At 39.2% G+C, this 23,643-nt stretch overlaps 1 protein-coding gene across 1 annotated transcript in view; it reads left to right on the plus strand.

Annotated features, from left to right (window-relative positions):
- The window catches only part of LOC140721035 (E3 ubiquitin-protein ligase TRIM39-like), a 51,307-nt gene extending 36,870 nt beyond the window's left edge, over positions 1 to 14,437 (plus strand). Inside the window, 5 exon segments of the mRNA XM_073035918.1 lie at positions 1,156 to 1,386; positions 10,317 to 10,339; positions 11,025 to 11,143; positions 13,664 to 14,092; positions 14,095 to 14,437. Coding sequence (XP_072892019.1) covers positions 1,156 to 1,386; positions 10,317 to 10,339; positions 11,025 to 11,143; positions 13,664 to 14,092; positions 14,095 to 14,186 — 894 coding nt within the window. The 3' untranslated portion in view covers positions 14,187 to 14,437.
- The last annotated feature ends 9,206 nt before the right edge of the window (positions 14,438 to 23,643 follow it).

Below are 23,643 nucleotides of genomic sequence, written 5' to 3' on the forward strand. Positions count from 1 at the left end.
TTTCATGCCGCTGTAATTTCCCTTACTCCACTGTAATACTGATACATCTAACTTTAAGTTCCTCTTCTCAAACTTTAAAGTGAATTCAATTACATAATATTATGATCACCTGCCCCTAAGGGTTCTTTTACATTAACCTCCTTAATCAATTCCAGTTCATTGCACAACACCCAATCCAGAATAGCTGATCCTCTCGTGCAGTGGTCCCCAACCACCGGATCACGGCCCGGTGGTTGGGGCCACTGCTCTACTGGGGCAAACAATGAGCTGCTCTTAACAAGCCATCTTATAGGCATTCTAGAACTTCCCCTTCTTGAAATCATGTACCAATCTGATTTTCCAGTTCTACCTACACATTGATATTCCCCATGACTATTGTAACAATGTCCTTTTGGAATGCATTTTCTACCTCCCATTGTAACTTGTTGACCACATCCTTATAACTGTTTGAGGGTTTGTATCTAAGTCCCATCATAGCCTTTTTACCCTTGCAGTTCCTTAGCTGTATCCACAATGATTCAACACCTTGCAACCCTATATCACGTCCTAATGATTTAAGTTCATATTTTTACCAACAGAACCACACCACCCCATCTGCCTTCCTGCCTATCCTTTCAATATAATGTTTATCCTTGGACTTTAAGCTCCCAGCTGTTATCTTCTTTCAGCCATGATTGAGTGATGGCCACAAAATCAAGATTGCCAATCTGTAACTGTGCTACAAGTCCATCGATCTTATTCCATATACTGCACATTCAGATACAACACTTTCACTCCTGTATTCACCCATTTTGAGTTTTCAACCTTTTACATTACAATTCATCCTGTTGACTGTATTTTTGCCCTAAGATCAGCCTCTTCTTGCTGGGACTCCAACTACACATTCCCTCTGTGAGTAAACCAACTACCTCATCTTCAGCACTATCATCCCTGTTCCCATCTGCCTGTAAATCCCTTTTGTGTTCAAATTTTACCAAACATTAGAAATCACCTCCAGTTTCAAATACTTCTGTGTACTCTTCCATATTTGACGTGTTGTGCATTTCCAGTTTCCTGCAGTCCACCATGCACATTTATTACATCAGTCACTCTTAGCATTCAGCCACTGAACAGTTTGTCTTTCAATGGATAAATGAGTGTTGTTTATTCCATCAGAAACAATCTCTGAAACTGCAGCAGAACATTACATCCAAGTTCAAGCAACTGCATGAGTTTCTGCATGAGGAGGAAAAGAGCTTAAAGACAAAATTGGAGGAAAAAGCAGACACCATATTGCAACAAAAGAATGGAAACTTGAAGACAATCTCTGAACAGCACAGTTCCTTTAAACAAGCAGTTTCGCACATGCAAGGAAAACTGAGTCTGGAAGATGTGGAATTTTTGGAGGTATATTCTACTGTTAGATAGTAAATTAGCTGCTATTTCTGTAGTCCTTCACACAGTAAAACTATTAGTCAAGCATGTTCAGAGCTTTTGCAGAGCTAGACTGGTAGATTTTCCAGACCGTTCGCTATTACTCCAACACATTTTAAAAACCAAAGGACCATAGGCCATAAGTCATATGAGCAGAATTAGGCCATTTGGCCCATTGAGTCTGCTCTGCCATTACATCATGGTTGATCCATTTCCCTCTCAGATCCATTCTCCAGCTGCCTTCTTAAACCTTTCACACCCTGCCTAAGCAAGAACTCATCAACATCAGCCCTAAATGCATCCGGTGACCAGGCCTCCACAGCCATCTGTAGGAACAAATTCCACAGATTCACCACCTAGAGGCTAAAGAAATTCCTCTTCACCTCTGATCTAAATGGACATCCCTTTATTTTACTGCTGTGTCCTCTAATCTTAGACACCACCACAAAGGCGACATCCTCTTTGCATTCACTCTATCTAGGGCTTACAACATTTGATAGATTTCAGTGTGATTCAACCTCATTCTTCTTAACTCCAGTGAGTACAGGCCACAAGCCATCAATCACTGCTCATATGATAACTCTTCCATTTGTGGGATTATTCTTATGAACCTTCTCTGAACCCTCTCCAATGACAGTACACGCTTTCTTAGATAAGGAGCCCAAAACTGCTCACAATACATCAAGTGAGGCCTCACAAGTGCCTTATACAGACTCAGCTTTACATCCTTGCTTTCATATTCTAGTCCTTTTGAAATGAATACTAACGTTACATTCACCTTCCTCACAAGTCATTCAAGCTGTGAATTAACCTGAATTATAACTCTCAAGTCCATTTGCACCTCTAATTCTTGAATTTTCTCCACATCTAGAAAATAGTCAACCATTCCACTTCCTAACACTATATTACATCTGCCACACTTTGCCTATTCTCCTAACTTGTATAATTCCTTCTGCAGCCCCTCTGCTTCCTCAACATGACCTGGCCCTCTACCTAGCTTTGAATCATCCCCTCTGGCCACAAAACCAATAATTCCATCAACCAAATCATTAGCATACAGTGTAACAAGAAGGTGTCACAATACAGGCCCTTGGGGAACACCACTAGTCACAAGCAGCCAATCCAAAAAGGATCCCTTTATTCCCACTCTTTGCCTCCTGCCTATCAGTCAATGTGCTATCCATGCTGGTATCTTTCATGTAATACACTGTGCTCTTATTTTGTTTAGCTGCCTCATGTGTGGCACCTTGTCAAAAGCCTTCTTGTAATCCGAGTAAACAAGATCCACAATTCTCTCAATTATCCTGCATGTTATTTCCACAAAATTTGTAACAGATTTGTCTGACAAAATTTTCCTTCATGGAAACCATGGAACTTTGATCTATTTTGCCATGTTCCTCCCCGTTAACATCCAATGCCAACAGCTTCCCAATCATTGAAGTTAGGCTAACTGATCTATAATTTTCTTTTTTCCACCTCTTTTCCTTCTTGATGAGTGGAGTCACATTTGAAATTTTCCAGTCCCCTGGAATCATGTTTGAATTAATTTACTCTTGAAAGTCATTACTAATGCCTCCACAATCTCTACAGCAATTAGTTTTAAAACTGTAGGTTGTAGTCCATCAGGTCCAGATGATTTATTTACCCACAGACCTTTCAGTTTCCCCAGCACCATCTTTCTAAAAATAGCAACTGCAGTCACTTCTGTCCCTTAACACTCTCAAACTTACAGCATTCATCAAGTGTCTTCACAATGAAGACTGATGCTAAATAATTATTAAGTTCATCCACCATTTTCTTCTCCCCCATAAAACCATAAGACATAACAGAATTAAGCCAGTCAGTCCATCCAGTCTGCTCCACCATTCCATTTATGGTTGATGCTGGATCCCACTGAAACTCATATACCTGCCTTCTTGCCATATATTTCATGCCTGACCATTCAGGAAATGATCAACTTCCGCCTTAAATATACCCACAGATTTGGCCTCCACCACAGTCTGTGAAGAGCAGTTCACAGGCTCACTATTCTCTGGCTAAAAAAAATAAATCCTGCTTCTAAAAGGCTCAAAAGGTCAACCCTGAATTTTGAGGCTGTGCCCTCTAGTTCTGGATACCCCCACCATAGGAAACATTCTCTCCACATCAATGTTCTCTAGTCCTTTCAACATCTAGTAGCTTTCAAAGAGATTCCCTGCATTCTTCAAAATTCCAGTGCATACTGGACTAAACCTTCCAAATGCACTCATAGTTTAACCCCTTAATTCCCAGGATCATCCTCATGAGCCTCCTCTGGATTCTCTGCAATGACAACACATCCTTTCTGAGATATGGGGCCCAAAACTGTTGACAATACTCCAAGTGCAGCCTGACAAGAGTCTTATAAAGGCTCAGCATTATCTCCTTGCTTGTATGTTCTATTTCCCTTGAAATAAATGCCAGCATTGCATTTGCCGCCTTTACCACAGACTCAACTTGTAAATTAACATGTTAGTCTTGCATGAGAACTTCTAAGTCCCTCTGCACCTCTGATGTTTGAACCTTCTGACTATTCAGATAATAGTACACACCATTTTTTCGTTCTTTTTACCAAAGCAAATTATCATACATTTCCCAACACTATATTCCATCTGCCACATTTTTGTCTGTTCTTCCAATTTATCTCAGCCCTGCTGCAGTCGCATTGCTTCCCCAGTACTATCTACCTCTTCACCTATCTTCATATTATCTGGAAACTTTACCACAAAGCCATCAGTTCTGTTATCAAAATCATTGACAAGCAATGTGAAAAGTGACATTCCCAATACTGACCCCTGAGGAACACTACTAGTCACTGCCAGCCAACTAGAAAAGGCCTCTTTTATTCCCACTTGCTACCTCCTGCCTGTCAGCCATTTCCCTATCCTTGCCACTATCTTTCCTGTAACACCACAGGATTTTATCTGATTAAGCGGTCCCCATTACTATCTCTCCAGTGTCATGTTCCAACAGTCCAATATATATTCCTGCCTCTCCTTTTATATAATCTGACAAACTTTCTGGTTTGATTTTTATACTATTGGCTAGCTTACCTTCATATTTCATGATTTCCTTCTTTACGACTTTGTAGTTATCTTCTGGGTTTTTCCCTTCCCTAAACTTACCACTAATTTTTGCTTAATTATATGCTCACACTTTTGTTTTTATGTTGTCTGACTTCCCTGGTCAGTCATGGTTGTGCCATCCTGCCCTTAGAATAGTTTATCTTTGCAATGTATATATCCTGTGCCTTCCAAATTGCTCCCCAATGCTCTGCCGTCGTCTCTGCTAATGTCATATTCCAATCAAATTTGGCCAGCTCCTCTCTCGTACCTTTGTAAATCCCTTTACACCACTGTAATACTGATACATTTGACTGTAGTTTCTCCTCAAATTGCAGGGTGAATTCTATCATATCATGATCACTATTTTCGAAGGGTGCCTTGACCTTAAAGTCCCTAATCGTATCCAGTTCATTTCACAGCACGCATTCCAGAATTGCCTATCCCCTAGTGGGTTCAACTGCAAGCTCTCCAAAAAGCCATCCTGGAGGCACTCCACATATTTTCATTTGGGATCCACATCCTTAATGTGTCCAATTTATTGACATATTGAAATCTCCCATGGCTAACTTAACATTAACTTTATGATATGCTTTTTCAATCACCAACTGTACTTTGCAGACTACATCCTGGCTATTATTCAGATGCCTGTAAATGACTCCCGTAAGGGTTGTCATACACTTGCAGTTTCTTAACTCTAACCACAATGATCCTACATTTTCCAGTCCTACTTCACTTCTGTCTATAGATTTGATTTCATCTTTTACCGGAAGGGCCACTCCTCATCCTCGTCCTCTGTTTTCCTGCCTGTCCTTTTTATGGATTGATTATCCTTGGATATTAAGTTCCCAACTACAATCATGTTTCAGCCATTACTCCGTGATACTCACAAAATCATATTTGCCAATCTCTAACTGCAATCAAGATCATCTATCTTATTCTGTATACTGTGCATTCAAATATGTCACCTTCAGTCCTGCATTTGTCACCTTTTTCAGTTTGACCCCCTTTACACTGCAACCCATCCCACTGACTGTAGTATTGTCCAGTCGTCTGCCTGTCCTTCCTGGGTCTACCTCATCCATGTCCCAAATCTTGCCCCCTGCACCAGTACCTCAGCCACGCATTCATCTACCAAATTATCCTATTTTTGCCCCCACCAGTGCACGGCAGAGGCAATAACCCAGAGGTTGTTTTAATTCACTGTGCATAGTTATTACATTGTAGAATAATCAGTTTTCTAGTGTCAAGGCAAGTGTTAATGGGACACTAGAAAAAGAACCAGGTTAATTTCTAGAGAATGTGGTAACTGGGACCATAGACTACAGAGAATTAAATCTTTTGGCCCATTGGGTCTGCTCTATTGTTCCATCATGGCTGATTTATACCCCATTCTCCTGCCTTCTCCCTGTATCCATTGACACCCTTATTAATCTAGAACCTATCAACCTTCACTGTAATATATCCAATCATTTGGCCTCCACAACCATCTGTGGCAATGAATTCCACAGATGCACCACCATCTGTCTGAAGAAATTACAACTCATCTCTGTTCTAAAGGGATGTCATTGTATTCTGAGCTGTGCCCTGTGGTCCTAGATTCCTCCACTATAAGCAACATTCTCTCTGTGTCCACTCTATGTAGGTCTTTCAATAATAATAATAATAATAATAATAATAATAAACACTAAGTAATACAGGATGAACAAACAAGAACAATTTCTTAATACATACAGCCATTCCAAACGCATGTAACATACAGAAATCACAAAGTGAAAAACACCAGAAATGTGCTGAATTAAAAGAGGAAATTGAAGACTGTGGAACATGAACAGAGCTTGTATTGTCTCAGCAGTAATATCTACAACTGGTATCATCCCAAAGTCACTATACTATAGTGTTAAAGAATTAGGCCTACACAGTAATATTTATGCTTTAAACCAAGAAAGCCACAATACTATATACCACTAGAATAGTCCAAAGGTTCCTAGCAATTGAGAAATAATTGTGCTTGGTTATGCAAGTACTTAAGGTTTTACCAGCTTGAGCTGAGATAAAATAAAATTACATTAATAATAATTTATTTACAGAGCACTTTTCATGTGGACAATGTAGTTCAAAGTGCTGTACACAAAAGTAAAATTAAAAATAAGTAAATGAAAATAAAAGACGAAAACTTGTTAGCTAAAAGCTAAGCTAAATAAATAGGTTTTCAGCTGGTGTTTAAAAGTATCAACTAAGTATATATCCCTCATAGTTTTGGGGATTGAATTCCACGTTTTGGGAGTGCAGTTCAAAAAAAGGTTGACCTTCCTGCTTTGCTTGTCAGTTCAGCTAGTAACCAAGCTGAAGTTATCTACTTCCATCATGCAGGCTGATTAATTAAGTTCAAAACCTAACAGCATAGCTGGAAGTCTTTTATTCCAAATTTGTTCTCTTGCAACACACACACAATGCAAGAGGAACTCAGCAGACCAGACAGAATATATAGAAAAAATGTACAGTTTTGGACCAAGACCCTTCATGGAATTGGAGAAGAAAAGCTGAGGAGTCGATTTAAAAGGTGGGTGGAGGGAAGAGAGAAGCACAAGCAATAGGTGAAACCTGAACACTCCCTCTTCTCCAATCCTGAATCTCTTCACCAATCAAATTTCCTACTCTTTATTCATCCCTTCCCCCTTCAGGTTTCACCTCTCACCTGGTGTTTCACTCTTCCCGTCCACCACCTTTTTAACCTACTCCTCAGCTTTTATTTTCCCCAGTCCTGCCAAAAGGTCTCAGCCCAAAACATTGAGTATACTTTTGTTCCATGTATGCTGCTGAGCCTGTGTGTTCCTCCAGCACTTTGTGTGTGATGCTTGGATGTCTAGCATCTGCAGATTTTCTCTTGTTTGTTCTCTTGCAGCTGCTATTTTTGGCACCATTTTCAGCAATTTGGCATCCTGTTCAGCACAGACACTGTGGGCTGAGGAGCCTGTCTATTGTTCTATTCTATTTTCTTTACCTGACTGTATGCTTCTTTCAGTCATGTATCTAATTCTGCTTTGAAAGTTTGCATTGAAACGGATCTTACCACACTTTTCAGACAGCATCTTAGAAATATCCATTTCTTCCCTGTGAAACTTTTGGTAAATCTCTTCTGTTCCCCAGTTACCACTTCCTGTTATGTTACACTTCCACTCTCTCAGCCCACATTCCTGCAACTGTATGAGGTTCAGATACTGCCTTCGCCCCCCACCCCCCGCCCTTTCCTTAGCAATATTTAGAATCCCAATCTTTTCCAGATGAAGCATTGGTTCACTTGCACTTCTAACATTCTAATGCAGTGCATTCAATGTTCAGAATATGATATCTTCTACACTGGAGTAATCAAATGAAGACTGAGTGATCACTTTGCAAAGTCCCCTCAGTTTGATCTGCAGGAATGACACTGAGCTCCTGGTTCCCTGTCACTTCAGTCTTAAGTATTCATGTCCCCTTTGACCTTTCTGTCTAGGAATATCTGCTATATTAGATCAGGCTTTAATGCTAGTTGAGGAATACCACCTTATCTTTCATCTAGGAATAATGCAGCCTTTCAGATTTAATATTGAATGTTCAATATTTACGCAAGACATTCTGCTGTTTTGTTTCTCATTCCATCATAACTGGTCATTTCTGAATCTCAGTTTTTTTTGTTATTTTGTGTAATGCTACACAAGTAAATGCTACACTTCTACCAGTTGTATATGTCTCACAGCCTTATCATTCATAGCTCTCTAGAAAAAGCATAATCCAATCCAAATGGATACTTGATTGCACATGTTGCTTTGTCTCACCCTGTCAGAGATTGATTTCCATTTTTTCTACTCATCCCACCACTACTTTCTCTGCAAAGTAGAACTAGCTTGTTTTCTATCCTTCTCAATTCTGATGAAACATTAACAGTTTTTCTCCACACAGATGCTGCCTGATCTGCTCAGCACTTCAATTATTTTCCATTTTTTCATATTAGATTTACAGCATCTATAGATTTTTTTCATTTTCAAACTTCTTTCAATGACCTTTAATCTGATCCTCCTCAGCCTCTAATCAATCTCCCACTGAAAATTGTGACTTTGCATTTACTTCATCAAAAGTCACCATGAGGAAGCCCAAAATATATCCCCAAGAAAAATGGAAATATGATCCATTTAGATAAAATGTGTTGGGTAGTATAATAAAGGAATTCTCTATCAAAACAGTGTTAATTAAACATAAAGAAAATAGAAGTAGGTGCACTTCCTTCAATATAATTATGGCTTACCTATGTCAATCTTGTATCTTTTTCCATGCTATTTCTCCAGAGATTACACAAATTTTCAAACATTTAACCTCCTCTGGTTTAAATACTTATAACAATCCAGCTTCAATACTCACCAAGGAAGAGAATCGGAATCAGAATCAGGTTTATTATCACCTGCATATGACATGAAATTTGTTAGCTCAGCTGTGACAGTTCGATGCAATACATAATACAGAAGAGAAAAAAAATTAAAACAATAATAAATAATAATACTCAAAAAAGTAAAACAATTACAATATACATATATTAGATAGATCAAAAATCACACAAAAAATAGAAATACTATATATTAAAAAAGTGAGATTGTGTTGAAGGTTTCAATGTCCATTTAGGAATCGGATGGCAGAGGGGAAGATGCTGTTCCTGAATTGCTGAGTGTGTGCCTTCAGGCTTCTGTATCCTATCTGATGGTAACAGTGAGAAAAGGGCATGCCCTGGGTTCTGGAGGTCCTTAATAATGGAAGCTGCCTTTCTGAGACACCAATCCTTGAAGATATCCTGGGTATTTTGTAGGCTAGTACCCAAAATGGAGCTGACTAGCTTTACAACACTCTGCAGCATCTTTTGGTCCTGTGTAGTAGCTCCTCCATACCAGGTAGTGATGCAGCCTGTCAAAATGCTCTCCACAGTGCATCTATAGAAGGTTTTGAGTGTATTTGTTGATATGCCAAATCTCTTGAAACTCCTAATAGGTGCTGCCTTGCCCTCTTTATAACGACCTCAATATGTTAGGATCAGGTTAGATCTTCAGAGACCTTCGACACCCGAGAACTTGAAACTTCTCACTCTCTCCACTTCTGATCCCTCTATGAGAATTGGTATGTGTTCGGTCGTCTAACACAATCAGCTCTTTTGTCTTATTGACATTGAGTGCTGGGTTGTTACTGCGGCACCAATCCACTAGTTGGCATATCTCACTCCTGTACACCCTCTCGTCACCACCTGAGATTCTACAAACAATGGTTGTATCAAATTTATAGATGGTATTTGAGTTATGCCTAGCCATACAGTCATGTGTATATAGAGGGTAGAAAAGTGATCTAAGCACGCACCACTGATGTGCACCAGTATTGATCATCAGCAAAGAGCAGATGTTATCACCAATCCACACAGATTGTGGTCTTCTAGTTAGGAGGGTGAGGATCCAATTGCAGAGGGAGATATAAAGGCCCAGGTTTGGTAACTTCTCAATCAGGATTGTGGGAATGATGGTATTAAATGCTGTGCTATCGTTGAAGAACAACATCCTGACATATGTGTTTGTGTTGTCCAGATGAACTAAAGATGTTCAGAGATCCATTGAGATTGCATCTGCCATTGACCTTTTGTGGCAATAGGCAAATTGCAATGGGTCCAGGTCCTTGCTGAGCATTTACGCATATCCTGAGTCCCAACTAAAAGTTCAATCTCAGTTTTAGAGCGACTTAATTGATGAATCATTCTCATCTCTGTTTAAATATTTGACAGATCTTTATAACAACTTTTATTTTCTCTTTCAGGATCTTAAATCCATTCTTGGCAAGTAAGTGCTTTGTTTGACCATATTTGGGTAAGAATTAGTTGTCCTTTTCATTATTGTATGTGGCTTTACATCCAAGCAGAAGGAAACAGATTCAATAATTCAGGTCAATGTTCCTTCATTAAAAACTGGAACACGTTAAGAAAATTCTTCTTTGTGTCTCCATGGATGTTGCCTGTCATTCTGATGGGTTTCAGCATGTCTTGAATTTTTTGTTACAGCACTGCACACAAGGAAGTTCATCATCTGCATTGTCTCTCTGCCAGAGCAACTCACTAGTTCCACCTATTGGCTATTTATCCATACTTTTGCAAAGTTGCTTCCAGCACATGGTTATCCACATGCCCCAGTAAAGCATTATGTACACATGACATCTGTCATGTATTTGCAACATTTCCTCTTTTTACTGTTCTCATTTCCAAATCCACATTTTCACCTCTGTGCAAAGATACTTTGTTGGACAGTGACAAGTGTTATTATTTTATGTCCATTTTTCCCAGTGTGAATATTTACTCCTTAGATTGTGCTGCTAAAATGTTGGAAAATTCTTTGTGGAGTGTGAGCATCCTAACCATGTTCTGAGGTGAAGGAATTAGAGATTTAACACTGATTTACTGATGCCCTGAGTAATATTTATAAGGCTTAATCATTTTTAGTATCTCAGTGATATTCTTTATTTCAAATGCAGGTGTTCTGATCTGCAGTTCAAACAGCCCCAGAGAGTTTATGTTGATCTCAGCCAAGGTGATATTAGTGGCCCTTTTCAGTACAGCACGTGGAAGCGGATGCTAAAGGTGATTAATCCAGGTAAAAATATTTTCTTGTATTGATAGGGGATTATTGATGTAATGGATGGGACTTTGGTGGAAAAAGTAAATAATAGACAAAGCTGTGACAATGCCAAAGTACCTACACGGGCCCTTTGACCAACATCTGTGCCAAGCACTATGCCATTCCAAATTAATCCCATCTGCCTGCACATGATCGGTCTCCCCACAAACCCTGCTGCGTCATACATCTGTCTGAATGCTTCTTAAATGTTGCTACTATAACTGCTTCTACAAGTTGCCCTGCCAGCACATTCCAGTCACCAGGTCCTGTCTGTGTGGAAAAACACTGGCTATGTAAATCTCATTTAAATTTTGCCCCGTACCTTAAAGCTATGCAGACAAATATTTGGAATTCCTCTCCAAGGAAATAGGCTCTGACTGTCTACCCTTTCTATGTCTCTAATAACTTCAAACAGGTCACTTCTCAGTTTCCAGCTCTCCAGAGAAAACAAACCAAGTTTGTCTTCTCTTTATAGCAAATTCTCTCTAATATAGGTGACTTTCTCATGGCACTAGAAGTGATCCAGAGATTACTATCCTTGTGGTCCTGCTTTTTAACCTCCTTCTTAACTTTCGTCGAATATTCCGCAACCACTTTCAGTTATCCTTGATCCTGGCACGAGAAAGGTAACACACAATCCTGGAACCCTTTCTGTGGTGGCCACAGAATCTTCTATCTGCCAGCATGTCCATCGAGTCTCCTTTCAATTACATCCAGTCTGCCTTCTCCTTTCTCCACTGAACCTCAGAGCTAGTCTTGGTGTCACAGATCTGGCTCTGATGTTGCTTTATCTTGAACAGTTATTCCTCATCCCCACTGCCCAACAGTATCCAAAATAGTATACTCGTGTTTGAGGAGAGTGGCCACAGGGGAATCTTGCACTACCTGCCTACCCTTTTTTCATCCCTGATTGGTCAGGGAGTTGTGGGTGAAGAACAAGTTGCCAGTGGAAGCATTGGATGTGGGTTCAATTGCAATATTTAGGATAAGTTTGGTTAAGTGCAGGGATGGGGGGAGGGAATAGAGGGCTATGATTCAGGTGCATAGATGGCACTAAGCAGAATAACAGCTGAACATGAACTAGATGATCTCAAAGGTCTGTTTCTGTGCTATAGTGTTCTCTCATCCAACTACCTGAAGCCAACACCTTAAACATAAAACATAGAACAGTACAGCACAGTGTGGGCCCTTCAGCCAACGATTTTGAATCAGCCTATTCGAAAATGCTCATTCTGAGTTATGTGGGAGGGAGGGGAACCATTCTAACCCTTCCCTCCTACATAGCCCATAACCCTCCATATGCCTATCTCCATATGTGTACCAACCACAACCATCATCACTGGCAGAGCATTCTGTGCAGTTCTCCATATATAAATACTATTTCTGACATTTTCTCTCAACTTTTTCTCCACTCACCTTAAAAGAATGTCATCAGATATTAGGCATGGCCATCCTGGGAGAAAGGTGTTGGTTGTCCACTCTATCTATACCTCTTATAACTCTCTACACTACATCTCTATCAAGTCCCTTCCTATCCTCCACTCTAAATTAAGAAAGCCCTAGCTTGCTCAAACTTTCCACATAAGACCTGTTCTCGAATGTAGGCATAATATAGGTAAATCTTCTCTTACACACCTTCCTATAATGAGGTGTCCAGAAATGAACACAATATTCTCAGTGTGGTCTAACCAGAGTTTCATAGAACTGCAGCATTTCCTTCTGGCTCTTGAACCCAATCTCTCATCTAATGAATGGTAGTACACAATGCACCTTTTGAATTTATGTGGCAACTTTAACGGATTCATGGAGTTGAACCCCAAAATCTTTCTGTACCGCCACACTGCTAATTTCTGCCATTAACAATGACAAGATTTGTACCCACCTCAATGAATCTCATTTTTTGATGCTGTCAGCATCCCATATAATGTTAAGTGTATCCAGCTTCAGTTTTTTAAATCAGTTTGTGAAGAGCTACAGCTGTATGCATTTCCCACGGACTTATTCCTCATGGACACTGGACATTTTCCTGATCTCCCACATCTTGAAGGAGAAGCATGCCACTGCCATCCTGGTGAAGAACTGGGGAGTACTTTTGAGACCAGGCAGGAAAAGGTGAACAGACAGACAACAAGTGTTTATGGTGGTTTGAATATTATTGAATTACACAAGGGGAAGCACTGCTAATATGTTATAAAACACCCATAGTGTAGTGAGAGGCATGCATTAGAAAGAGAAATTGCTGAAACACTCAGCATGTCAGGCAGCATCCTTAGAGAGAAAAGAAAACAGTCAACATTCCAGTTTGGAACTTAAATAGAGAGAAATTGATTCATCTAGCATTTTCTGTTTCTATTTCAGATTTCTAGCATCAGCAGTTTTTTTCAATTTAATTAACTATGCTGGTATTGTCTAAGCAGCCACCAAATGTTACCAAAATGTTTGATGTCAACTTGTATCAGTTGTCCTCACAAGAATGCCAACATTTGTTTTGTTTAGTTCCATTTGCTCTGAAGTTGGATCCCAATACAGCACATCCAAAGCTCATCCTTTCCAGTGACCAGACCACCATGAGTCTCGGTGATAAGCAGGAGGTCCCTGACAAAGCAGAGCGATTCACAAAGTGGCATAGTGTTTTGGCTCTGCAGAGCTTCAGAACAGGGAGACACTACTGGGAACTGGAAGTAGGAAAGAACAGCATGTGGAGCATGGGCGTGGTGAAGGAGTCTGTGCCAAGGAAAAAGGAATTCACACCTGAGCCTAAAGCTGGAGTCTGGGCCTTGTGGCGCCTGGGAGAGGAATACACCACTATGATTGCACCTCGTACTGCACTCCCTGTGAAAGTAAAACCCAGCAGGCTGGGAGTTTACCTGGACTATGAAGCAGGTCAGCTATCACTGTACAATGCTGATGACATGTCACATCTGTACACTTCAAGGACAAGTTCACTGAGAAACTCTACCCTTTCTTCTTAACAGGTTGTAACATTGATCCATTAGAAATATTCAACTTAAACATTTAGGTTCATTTAGGTTTTACAGGGAGCCACTTGAAACTGATCCACTTCCAAGGATAAGCAATCTTTAACTGTTGAACAGATTACGACATTGTGAGCTAGTGTAAGCAATGTTTAATTACTTTATTAGATGCCGAGACCCTGACCCTTGAAATCCATGTCTCAAATCTCTCTGTTATGATTTCCTACCATGTGTCAGATCAATTAACACTAAGTAATTGATCCATCTTCACTTACTTCTAATCTTCCAACTTAAATGTGTACTAAATTCTAGAGGTTCCCACACTGTTAGAGAGACTAATTTTCAAAGCTCTGTTCCTAAACACTCTGCAATTGGGAATGGACTGTGCAGCCATCCTTTAGCATTATGTAGTATGTGGAGCAATTCTGTAACCTATGAGTTCCTGGTTGTAAACCAGGACTGCAACATCCTTTCACACAGTCATTTCATAGACATTTTGGAATGCTAAACCAGTGGCGGGGTTGGGGGGGTGTCTCAGTATTTTCCACTTTTTTTCAGATTTCCAGCATCTGAAGAGTTTTTTCTGTAATTTTAGTTTACCCATGATTTTGTCATTTTAATTACTTTCTCAACCTGCTCTTGGTGAATTGTGTACACATATCCTTGTATCTTCTTTTTTATCTGCTCTGGTTAGAATTATTCTTGATTTCATATTGCCTCAATCTATTCATCCTGCAGAAATATAACAGATTACACTCTGTAAGCTATGTTCCATATATATTGAATAGTCCCGATGAAGCCCAAAATGTCCTTTGTACTCTTTTCCATAGATGCTGCCTGGCCTGCTGAGTTCCTCCAGCATTGTGTGTGTTGTGTGCATTTCCAGCATCTGCAAATTTTCTCTTGTTTGTAATCCTACTCTTCCTGTCTATCGGTGATCTTGATGGGTTACTATCCTCCTGAGATTTCACCACATTATCATCTTCAAATGTGGAAATTATATCGGGCACACCAAAATCAAAGTCACTAAATGAAATAAGAAGTCACTGATCCGAGTGTAGATTCTCTGGGTAACTTCAATGTAAAAAGTCTTGAATACTTGGTATTGTGTTTCCAAGTCAATTTTCTATCCACACTGCTACTGCCTCCTTAATTTCAGTGCTTTGAATCTTGATTGCAGACTTGTGTGCCTTATTTAATGGCTGTTGGAAGCCCAAAACTACCAAATCCAAAGCATTTCTTCATTGACTCTCTCTATCACATCACATTATTTCAAAGGTTTGGTAGGTAGGTGACCAGTTCTTCTGCAAAATTTACTCTAACTCAATTCAGGATACCATTCAGACCTGGTTACCTTGCTGCCTCCAGATCTGTTGAATGTACTTTGTTAGAGAAGTATGTTTTAGGAGAATGGTAACCCTGTGCACCAGCACCTAATACTATTCTTTGCAAATGAGGTTTGTTGATGATTTGATTGTGTAAACAGCCAGTTGTTTACGCTTCACTTTAATTTTGTATACTAAACATGCCTTGAATGTATCTTAATAAATGTTGGGATATACGATGAATTTTAGCAAATGTTAAATGTTTAACTGTTTGGGACATATAGTTGAAGATTGCAGTTGTTACATACTCGTGACGTGATAGTGGTACCCTTGTCACGTGACTGGGGTTGAAGCTATACTGGACTTGAGGTAATGGTCTTGTGATGGTGGAATGACGTCATTTTCCCGCCAGTAGAGATCATGTGACAGTTTTTTTTTACAGGTTATAAAAGGAAGACCCTCCCTGTCGGGAGGGGCAGTTCGTGGCTGGATTTGCCAAGTTGACTTCATGCCACTGCGTGATTTAATATGATGACGCAGTTTAGTTTAAAGATGAAGTTTTATCTAATGCCTAAAGTTTAAAAGGTCATTGCCAACAGTTCCTCTATAATGCTGTTAATTCGAAAGTCAGAGGTGAGTGAAGATTGGAGTTCGGAAGTTAAAGATTGAGGAGAGTCGGTTTTCTGCGGTGGAACAGGTTCGACCTTATTTGATCCTTATTTCGAAGGATTTCGTTGACTATTCTTATGATGATCTCTGGGGTTACCAGAAAAGATCGAGGATAGTGTGGAAGAAAGGTCAGTGCCTTTAAGCCATTTCGTTTCGTAAAATTCTTCGTGGGAGTTCGAAATCGGAGACTGAGGAAGAACAACGTGAAGGAGAATTTGAATCGTCTTATAAAGTCTCTCCGTTTTAAATGGACTGAGCATTTTGAACTTCTGGCAATGTTGCTTTAAGAACTGTTTAAGCAGTATCACTTTAAGAACCGTTTTAAGCTGCCGCACAGCAGCTGGTTTCGGGTTACGTTGGTGTTTTGTTTACTTTTGGGGTGTTTGTGTTCAGTGTTTAATAAAAGTGTTGTTTGTTATTTAAGGCCTTGCCGAACTCATCTATTCATTGTTGCCTGAATTCGTAACATTTAAATATGGGGGCTCGTCCGGGATTGGATCGTTTGAGTTTAAATGCTTGCTAACTTTTGCATCGGTGTTTTGGAAACGGGGAATACTCGATTCGTTTGTTTGATTGGTTTGTGTGTGGTGTTCGGCATCGATGAATATTGATGAGTTTCTGGGTTCGCCGGGGGCGGAGTTATTAGCGAAGGCGAAAAAAACTGAGGTATCTGAGATTGCTCGTAGATTGCAACTTAAAGGCATTTTGACGACTACATCAAAGGCTGTGATACAGAGGAAAATCGCGTCACACTATGTGAATTCGGGTGATTTTGATGAATCGATTTTAGAGTCGTTTCCAATAAGTAATCTGGAGATGCAGTTGCAAATCGAACAAGTGTTGTTGGAGAGGTGTAAATTGGAGGCAGAACAGAAGCAGAGAGATTTTGAATATGCAATGGAGAAATTAAGGTCTGGGAATCAGTCTTCTGGTTCTAGAAAACCGTTTGTTGCTAGTCAAGAAATTAAATTGGTCCCTCCATTTAGTGAAACAGAAGTGGAAAGATACTTCCAACATTTTGAAACTATTGCTCGGATGTCAGAGTGGCCGAGAGATAAATGGTCAGTGTTGTTACAGAGTGTAATTAAAGGCAAAGCACAACAGGTTTACACAGCTTTAACTGCTGCGCAAGCACTTGATTATGATATTGTGAAGATACATATGCTCAAAGCATATGAATTAGTCCCAGAAGCTTATAGGGAAAGATTCAGAAGTTTGAAAAAGTCTGTGGAAAAGACTTATGTGGAATTTGCCTATGATAAAGTTATGTGTTTTGAGAGATGGGTTCCTTCTAAAAATGTAAATGGGGACTATGATACATTGAGAGAGCTGATTTTGATTGAGGAATTTAAAAGAAGCATTCCTGTTGAAGTAAGGACCTACTTAAATGAGAGGGATACTGATAAATTGCAGGACTGTGCTAGATTAGCTGATGAGTATGTTTTAATCCATAAGAATAAATTTCCTCAGGGCAGAAATTTTAAGAGGAAAAATAACATGGAGACTCAAGGTAAATCAGAAATTAAATCAGAAGTTAATGAGAAAGGTAAAGAGGAAGTAAAGCCTGTGAAGGAAAAACAGTTTGGTCTTACTTGTAACTATTGTAAGAAACCTGGTCATGTACTAGCTAACTGTTTCAAATTGAAAAAGAAAGAGAAGGAAGCAGTTCCAGATGCTTGCGTGCAACATACTGAAGCACCTGTAAAGTTACAGGGTTTGATAAACACAAATGAGGCTTTGTTAGAGTCTGATCAAGTTAGAAAAGGATATGATCATTTTATAACTGAAGGGTTTGTATCCTTGAAAGAAGGATCTACTCTGGTGCCAATAAAAATCCTTAGGGATACTGGACCTTCTCAATCACTGATGTTAGACAATGTGTTGAAGTTTAATGAGGAGTCTGATACTGGTGAGGTAAATTACGTAGGAGGTGTTGGGAGTGATTTTATGCCTGTACATTTACATAAAGTAAAATTAAAGTCAGGGTTTGTTACAGGATTTGTTAAAGTAGGATTACAGCATAGTTTACCTGTGAAGGGTATTTCTTTATTGTTAGGTAATGCCTTGGCAGGTGGACAAGTTTTTCCTGAGGTGCATTTGACAATGGAGTCAGATGAACCAGAGATGAATTCTAACACAGATTCTTCCTGTGTTGTGATTAGAGCTATGGCTAAAAAGATTGATGTGCAGAATGAAGTTGTTACTCAGGACTGTTCAACTCAGGATTTGAGTTTTGAGGATGTGTCAGAGACTTTCTAACCTTCGTTGTTTGAACAAGATTCTTGGAGTAAGTCTGACTCTGAAGATTTATCTTTGTCTCGGAAGGAGATGATAGCAGAGCAGAATAGAGATCCTGAGATTGTAAAGTTAAGAGAGCAAGTTTTACTAGGTAGTGAAATTGAGAAGGTGGCAGTAGGGTGTTACTTGGAAAAAGGACTGTTGATGAAGTGGAGATCGCCTACAATTCCTGCAAATGAGGAATGGAATGTTATTTACCAAGTAGTTGTTCCTAAAGTTTATCGAAATGAGATTTTGACTTTAGCTCATAGTGTGCCTTTAGGTGGACATCTAGGGGTAAGGAAAACTGTGGACAAGATTTTAAAGCATTTTTACTGGCCTGGTCTAAGAAAAGATGTGGCGATGTTTTGTAAAACGTGCCATACTTGTCAAATTGTGGGTAAACCAAATCAGGTTACACCAGTAGCTCCATTACAACCTATTCCAGCATTTGGTGGACTGTTTTCTAAAGTTATTGTAGATTTTGTTGGTCCATTACCAAAGACAAAAACTGGTTATCAGTATTTGTTGACTATCATGTGTACTTCGTCTGGGTTTCCAGAGGCAGTACCACTTAGGAATATAAAAGCTAAAACTGTGACAAAGGCTCTTATAAAATTCTTTACTTATTTTGGATTACCTAAGGAAATACAAACTGATCAAGGCAGTAATTTTATGTCTGGATTGTTTCAACAGATAGTTTATAAATTGGGAGCTAAGCAAATCACTTCGTCTGCATATCATCCAGAATCGCAAGGTGCCTTGGAGAGGTTTCATTCTACCCTCAAGAATATGATTAGGACATATTGTGTGGAAAATGAAAGTGACTGGGATGAGGGTATAAATTTACTTTTATTTGCAGTAAGGGAATCGGTACAGGTATCTTTAGGTTTTAGTCCATTTGAACTTGTGCTTGGGCATAGAGTTAGAGGACCTTTAGCTTTATTGAAAGAACAGTGGATTAGTAAGGAAGTACACACGAATTTGTTGGACTATGTTTTGAAATTTAAGGACAGGTTACATAAAGCTTGTAGTTTAGCCAAGGAAAATTTAAGGTTGGCTCAGGAGAAAATGAAGACTTGGTATGATAAGGAAGCTAGGATGAGGATGTTTAAGGCTGGAGATAAGGTGTTGGTTCTTTTCCCGGTGCAAACGAATCCTTTACAAGCTAGATTTCATGGTCCTTATGAAATTGTGTCTAGAATCAATGATGTGGATTATGTGATAAAAACTCCAGATCGTAGAAGGTCAACACAACTTTGCCATATAAATATGATTAAACCATATTTTGAGAAACAATCTGATACTGTGACGGTTGTGGTTAGTGAGAATGAGTTTGATTTAACTAGGAACATGATAGATGATTCATCTGAATTTTATTCTAAATCCAACATTGTTTCTGTTATGTTACCAAATTCAACCATTCTGGAAAATATTGATGAGAAATTAGCACATTTACAGTTAGAGCAGAAACAACAGATGAAGGAATTAATTTTTAAATATAAGGATTTGTTTCCAGATGTTCCGAGAAGGACTACTGTAGTTTCACATGATGTAGATGTTGGAGATGCCAAACCTATCAAGCAACATCCATATAGGATGAATATGGAAAAATGTGAACTTGCTGAGAAAGAAATTGAATATATGTTGGAGAATAATATTATTAGACATTCTAACTCGAATTGGAGTTCGCCATGTGTTATGGTGCCAAAACCAGATGTTAGTATTAGGTTTTGTACGGACTATAGGAAGGTGAACGCTGTAACGAAAACAGATGCATATCCACTTCCTAGAGTGGATGATTGTGTGGATAAAGTTGGAAAAGCAAAGTTCCTTACAAAGATTGATTTATTGAAAGGGTATTGGTGTGTTCCATTAACGGACAGAGGTAGAGAGATTTCTGCATTTGTATCTCCATTTGTATTCTGCATTTGTATGAGTATAATGTTCTTCCATTTGGGATGAAGAATGCCCCAGGTACTTTCCAGAGGATGATTAACTCTGTGATTCAAGGATTGAAAGATACTGATGCTTATATTGATGATTTAGTGACAGGAAATGATACTTGGGAAGCACACATTATTGCGGTGGAGAAATTGTTTGAAAGGCTTTCAAAAGCTAACTTAACTATTAATTTAGCTAAGAGTGAATTTGGACATGCCACTGTGACTTACCTTGGTTATGTTGTGGGTCAAGGTAAGGTAGCTCCTGTTCAGGCAAAAGTTCGGGCAATTTTAGAGATTCCCACTCCAACGAGGAAAAAAACTCTAAGAAGATTCTTGGGAATGGTAGGATATTATCGAAAATTTTGTAAGAATTTTGCTAATGTAGCCCTTCCATTAACTAACCTTCTGCAGAAGAATGTGAAGTTTGTGTGGACAGTGCCTTGTCAAGAAGCATTTGAAAAATTGAAAAGAATGATATGTCAACAACCTGTGCTTAAGGCACCTGACTTTGAAAAACCTTTTTCATTAGCTGTAGATGCTAGTGATGAGGCTGCAGGAGCAGTATTAATGCAAAGGAATGAGGGTGATGAGGTTGATCATCCAGTAGTTTACTTTTCTAAGAAATTTAATAAGCATCAAAGAAACTATTCGACAATAGAGAAAGAATTGTTATCTCTTGTTTTAGCTTTGGAATATTTTGAGGTATATGTTGGTACAACTCAAAAACCACTTATTGTTTACACTGATCATAATCCGTTAGTTTTTCTGAGTAAGATGAAAAACAGAAACAGAAGATTATTAAATTGGAGTTTGATGTTACAAGAGTACAATATTGTGATAACTCATATTAAAGGTAAAGATAATGTGGTTGCTGATTGTCTATCTCGATGTTGAATGTACAATGTATTTTTTTTTGGAGTGGTTTTTTTATTGTAACACTCCTACTGTATTGTGAAATGTGAGATGTTATATGGTGGTATTGTATATTGTATATGTTGTAAAATTTATACATTTGTTTTTCTTGTGAATAATTGTTAAAATTTTTGTTCTAGTCAGACCAAAAATGTTTTTTTTTGGAGGGAGGTGTTACATACTGGTGACGTGATAGTGGTACCCTTGTCACGTGACTGGGGTTGAAGCTATACTGGACTTGAGGTAATGGTCTTGTGATGGTGCAATGACGTCATTTTCCCCGCCAGTAGAGATCATGTGACAGTTTTTTTTTACAGGTTATAAAAGGAAGACCCGCCCTGTGGGGAGGGGCAGTTCGTGGATGGATTTGCCAAGTTGATTTCATGCCACTGCGTGATTTAATATGATGACGCAGTTTAGTTTAAAGATGAAGTTTTATCTAATGCCTAAAGTTTAAAAGGTCATTGCCAATAGTTCCTCTATAATGCTGTTAATTCGAAAGTCAGAGGAGAGTGAAGATTGGAGTTCGGAAGTTAAAGATTGAGGAGAATTGGTTTTCTGCGGTGGAACAGTTTCGACCTTATTTGATCCTTATTTCGAAGGATTTCGTTAACTATTCTCATGATGATCGCTGGGGTTACCAGAAAAGATCGAGGATAGTGTGGAAGAAAGGTCAGTGCCTTTAAGCCGTTTCGTTTCGTAAAATTCTTCGTGGGAGTTCGACATCGGAGACTGAGGAAGAACAACGTGAAGGAGAATTTGAATCGTCTTATAAAGTCTCTCCGTTTTAAATGGACTGAGCATTTTGAACTTCTGGCAATGTTGCTTTAAGAACTGTTTAAGCAGTATCACTTTAAGAACCGTTTTAAGCTGCCGCACAGCAGCTGGTTTCGGGTTACGTTGGTGTTTTGTTTACTTTTGGGGTGTTTGTATTCAGTGTTTAATAAAAGTGTTGTTTGTTATTTAAGCACTTGCCGAACTCATCTATTCATTGTTGCCTGAATTCGTAACACAGTCTAACAGTGAATGCTCATCTCAGTCAATTTCCTTGTCATTGCATAACCCTTTTGGATATTGGTGTTGTGGAATGCTGTAAGTCCAATTCATTGGCTTTTTAGCAAGCGGTGGGAGAGCTAAATGGCCTCTGCCATAGCAAGGACTAAGCCACAACCCACAGTGCAGCCTGTTTGCAGCTACCCAGGGGGAGGCGAAGGAGTTGAGTGCTCCACTAGAGTGCTGGAGGCAGTGTGGCATGGTATCCATCCTGCTGCCCTGAAACCGTAAATATTCACTGAGCAGAAGACTGCAGACAGCTGCATCATACATGGACTCTGGGACTTTGATTATTTTTCTTCGTGTGACTGTATTTTACTACAATCTTATATATGCTGTTTGCTCTGTATGACTGTTATTTACTATGTTTTACACCTTGGCCTCAGAGTAACCCTGTCTGGCTGTATTCATGGGTATTCATGTGTGGTTGAATGATAATAAACATGAACTTGAACTGGATATAGCAGCCAACATATAATATCACTGATGTAATATTAAATGATTTATAGCCATGTAACCCAGGGGATGAAGATGAAGTGAGGTCAGGTGGATGGGATAGGAACTGGGTATGATAAAATATTTAAAATGTGGGAGTCGAGTCAGTGTGACCTCTATGTATGTGTTAATCCAAAAAAATTTATGCTGTATCTGTATTGGCACCAATGCTGTTTGATCAATAAACAATTTGTGTACTTGATATGATCAAATCAAAACACTTGCACATAGTGGTGTGCTGTATTTTGCCAGCAATGGTCGGGTGATAAGTTCTAGTCCCGGTGGACATCACAGGTTCACACACACACACACACACACACACACACACACACACACACACACACACACACACACAGTTACACGCAACTCTGTAAAAGTATCAGCAGCAATAGAACACACCTGGAGTCTGGTTTTGCTGTTAACAATCTCTATTTTATTAGTAACTACAAAATATAGAAACTTAAACCAAGAGTTAGCAGTGTTATGCATATATAGGCGTAGAAATTAAGTTCCCAAACTCATTCAAGCTCAGGTGGCAAGAGTTACAGTCCTACAATGGTATGGAAGAAAGTTCAGCTCACAGAATTGAGGTGAGAGAGAGGTGTCTGTAATCCGAATAAACAGGTGTTGTCAATCTTCCCATTGTCCTCTGAATCCTTCAAGTTAGCCAAATGTGACTCCACTAAGGGTACCGTCTTCCAGTAGTAAAACTACTAACCCAAGCAAGGGTTAAACACACCAGCCGTTCCAAAAGGGTCACCCTTACGCGCACTGTGACGGCCACTAATCAATCACTCTTGATCGATCTTGAGTGCCTTGTGGGC

This window comes from Hemitrygon akajei, chromosome 2 (assembly GCF_048418815.1).
Source record: "Hemitrygon akajei chromosome 2, sHemAka1.3, whole genome shotgun sequence".
NCBI lineage: Eukaryota > Metazoa > Chordata > Chondrichthyes > Myliobatiformes > Dasyatidae > Hemitrygon > Hemitrygon akajei.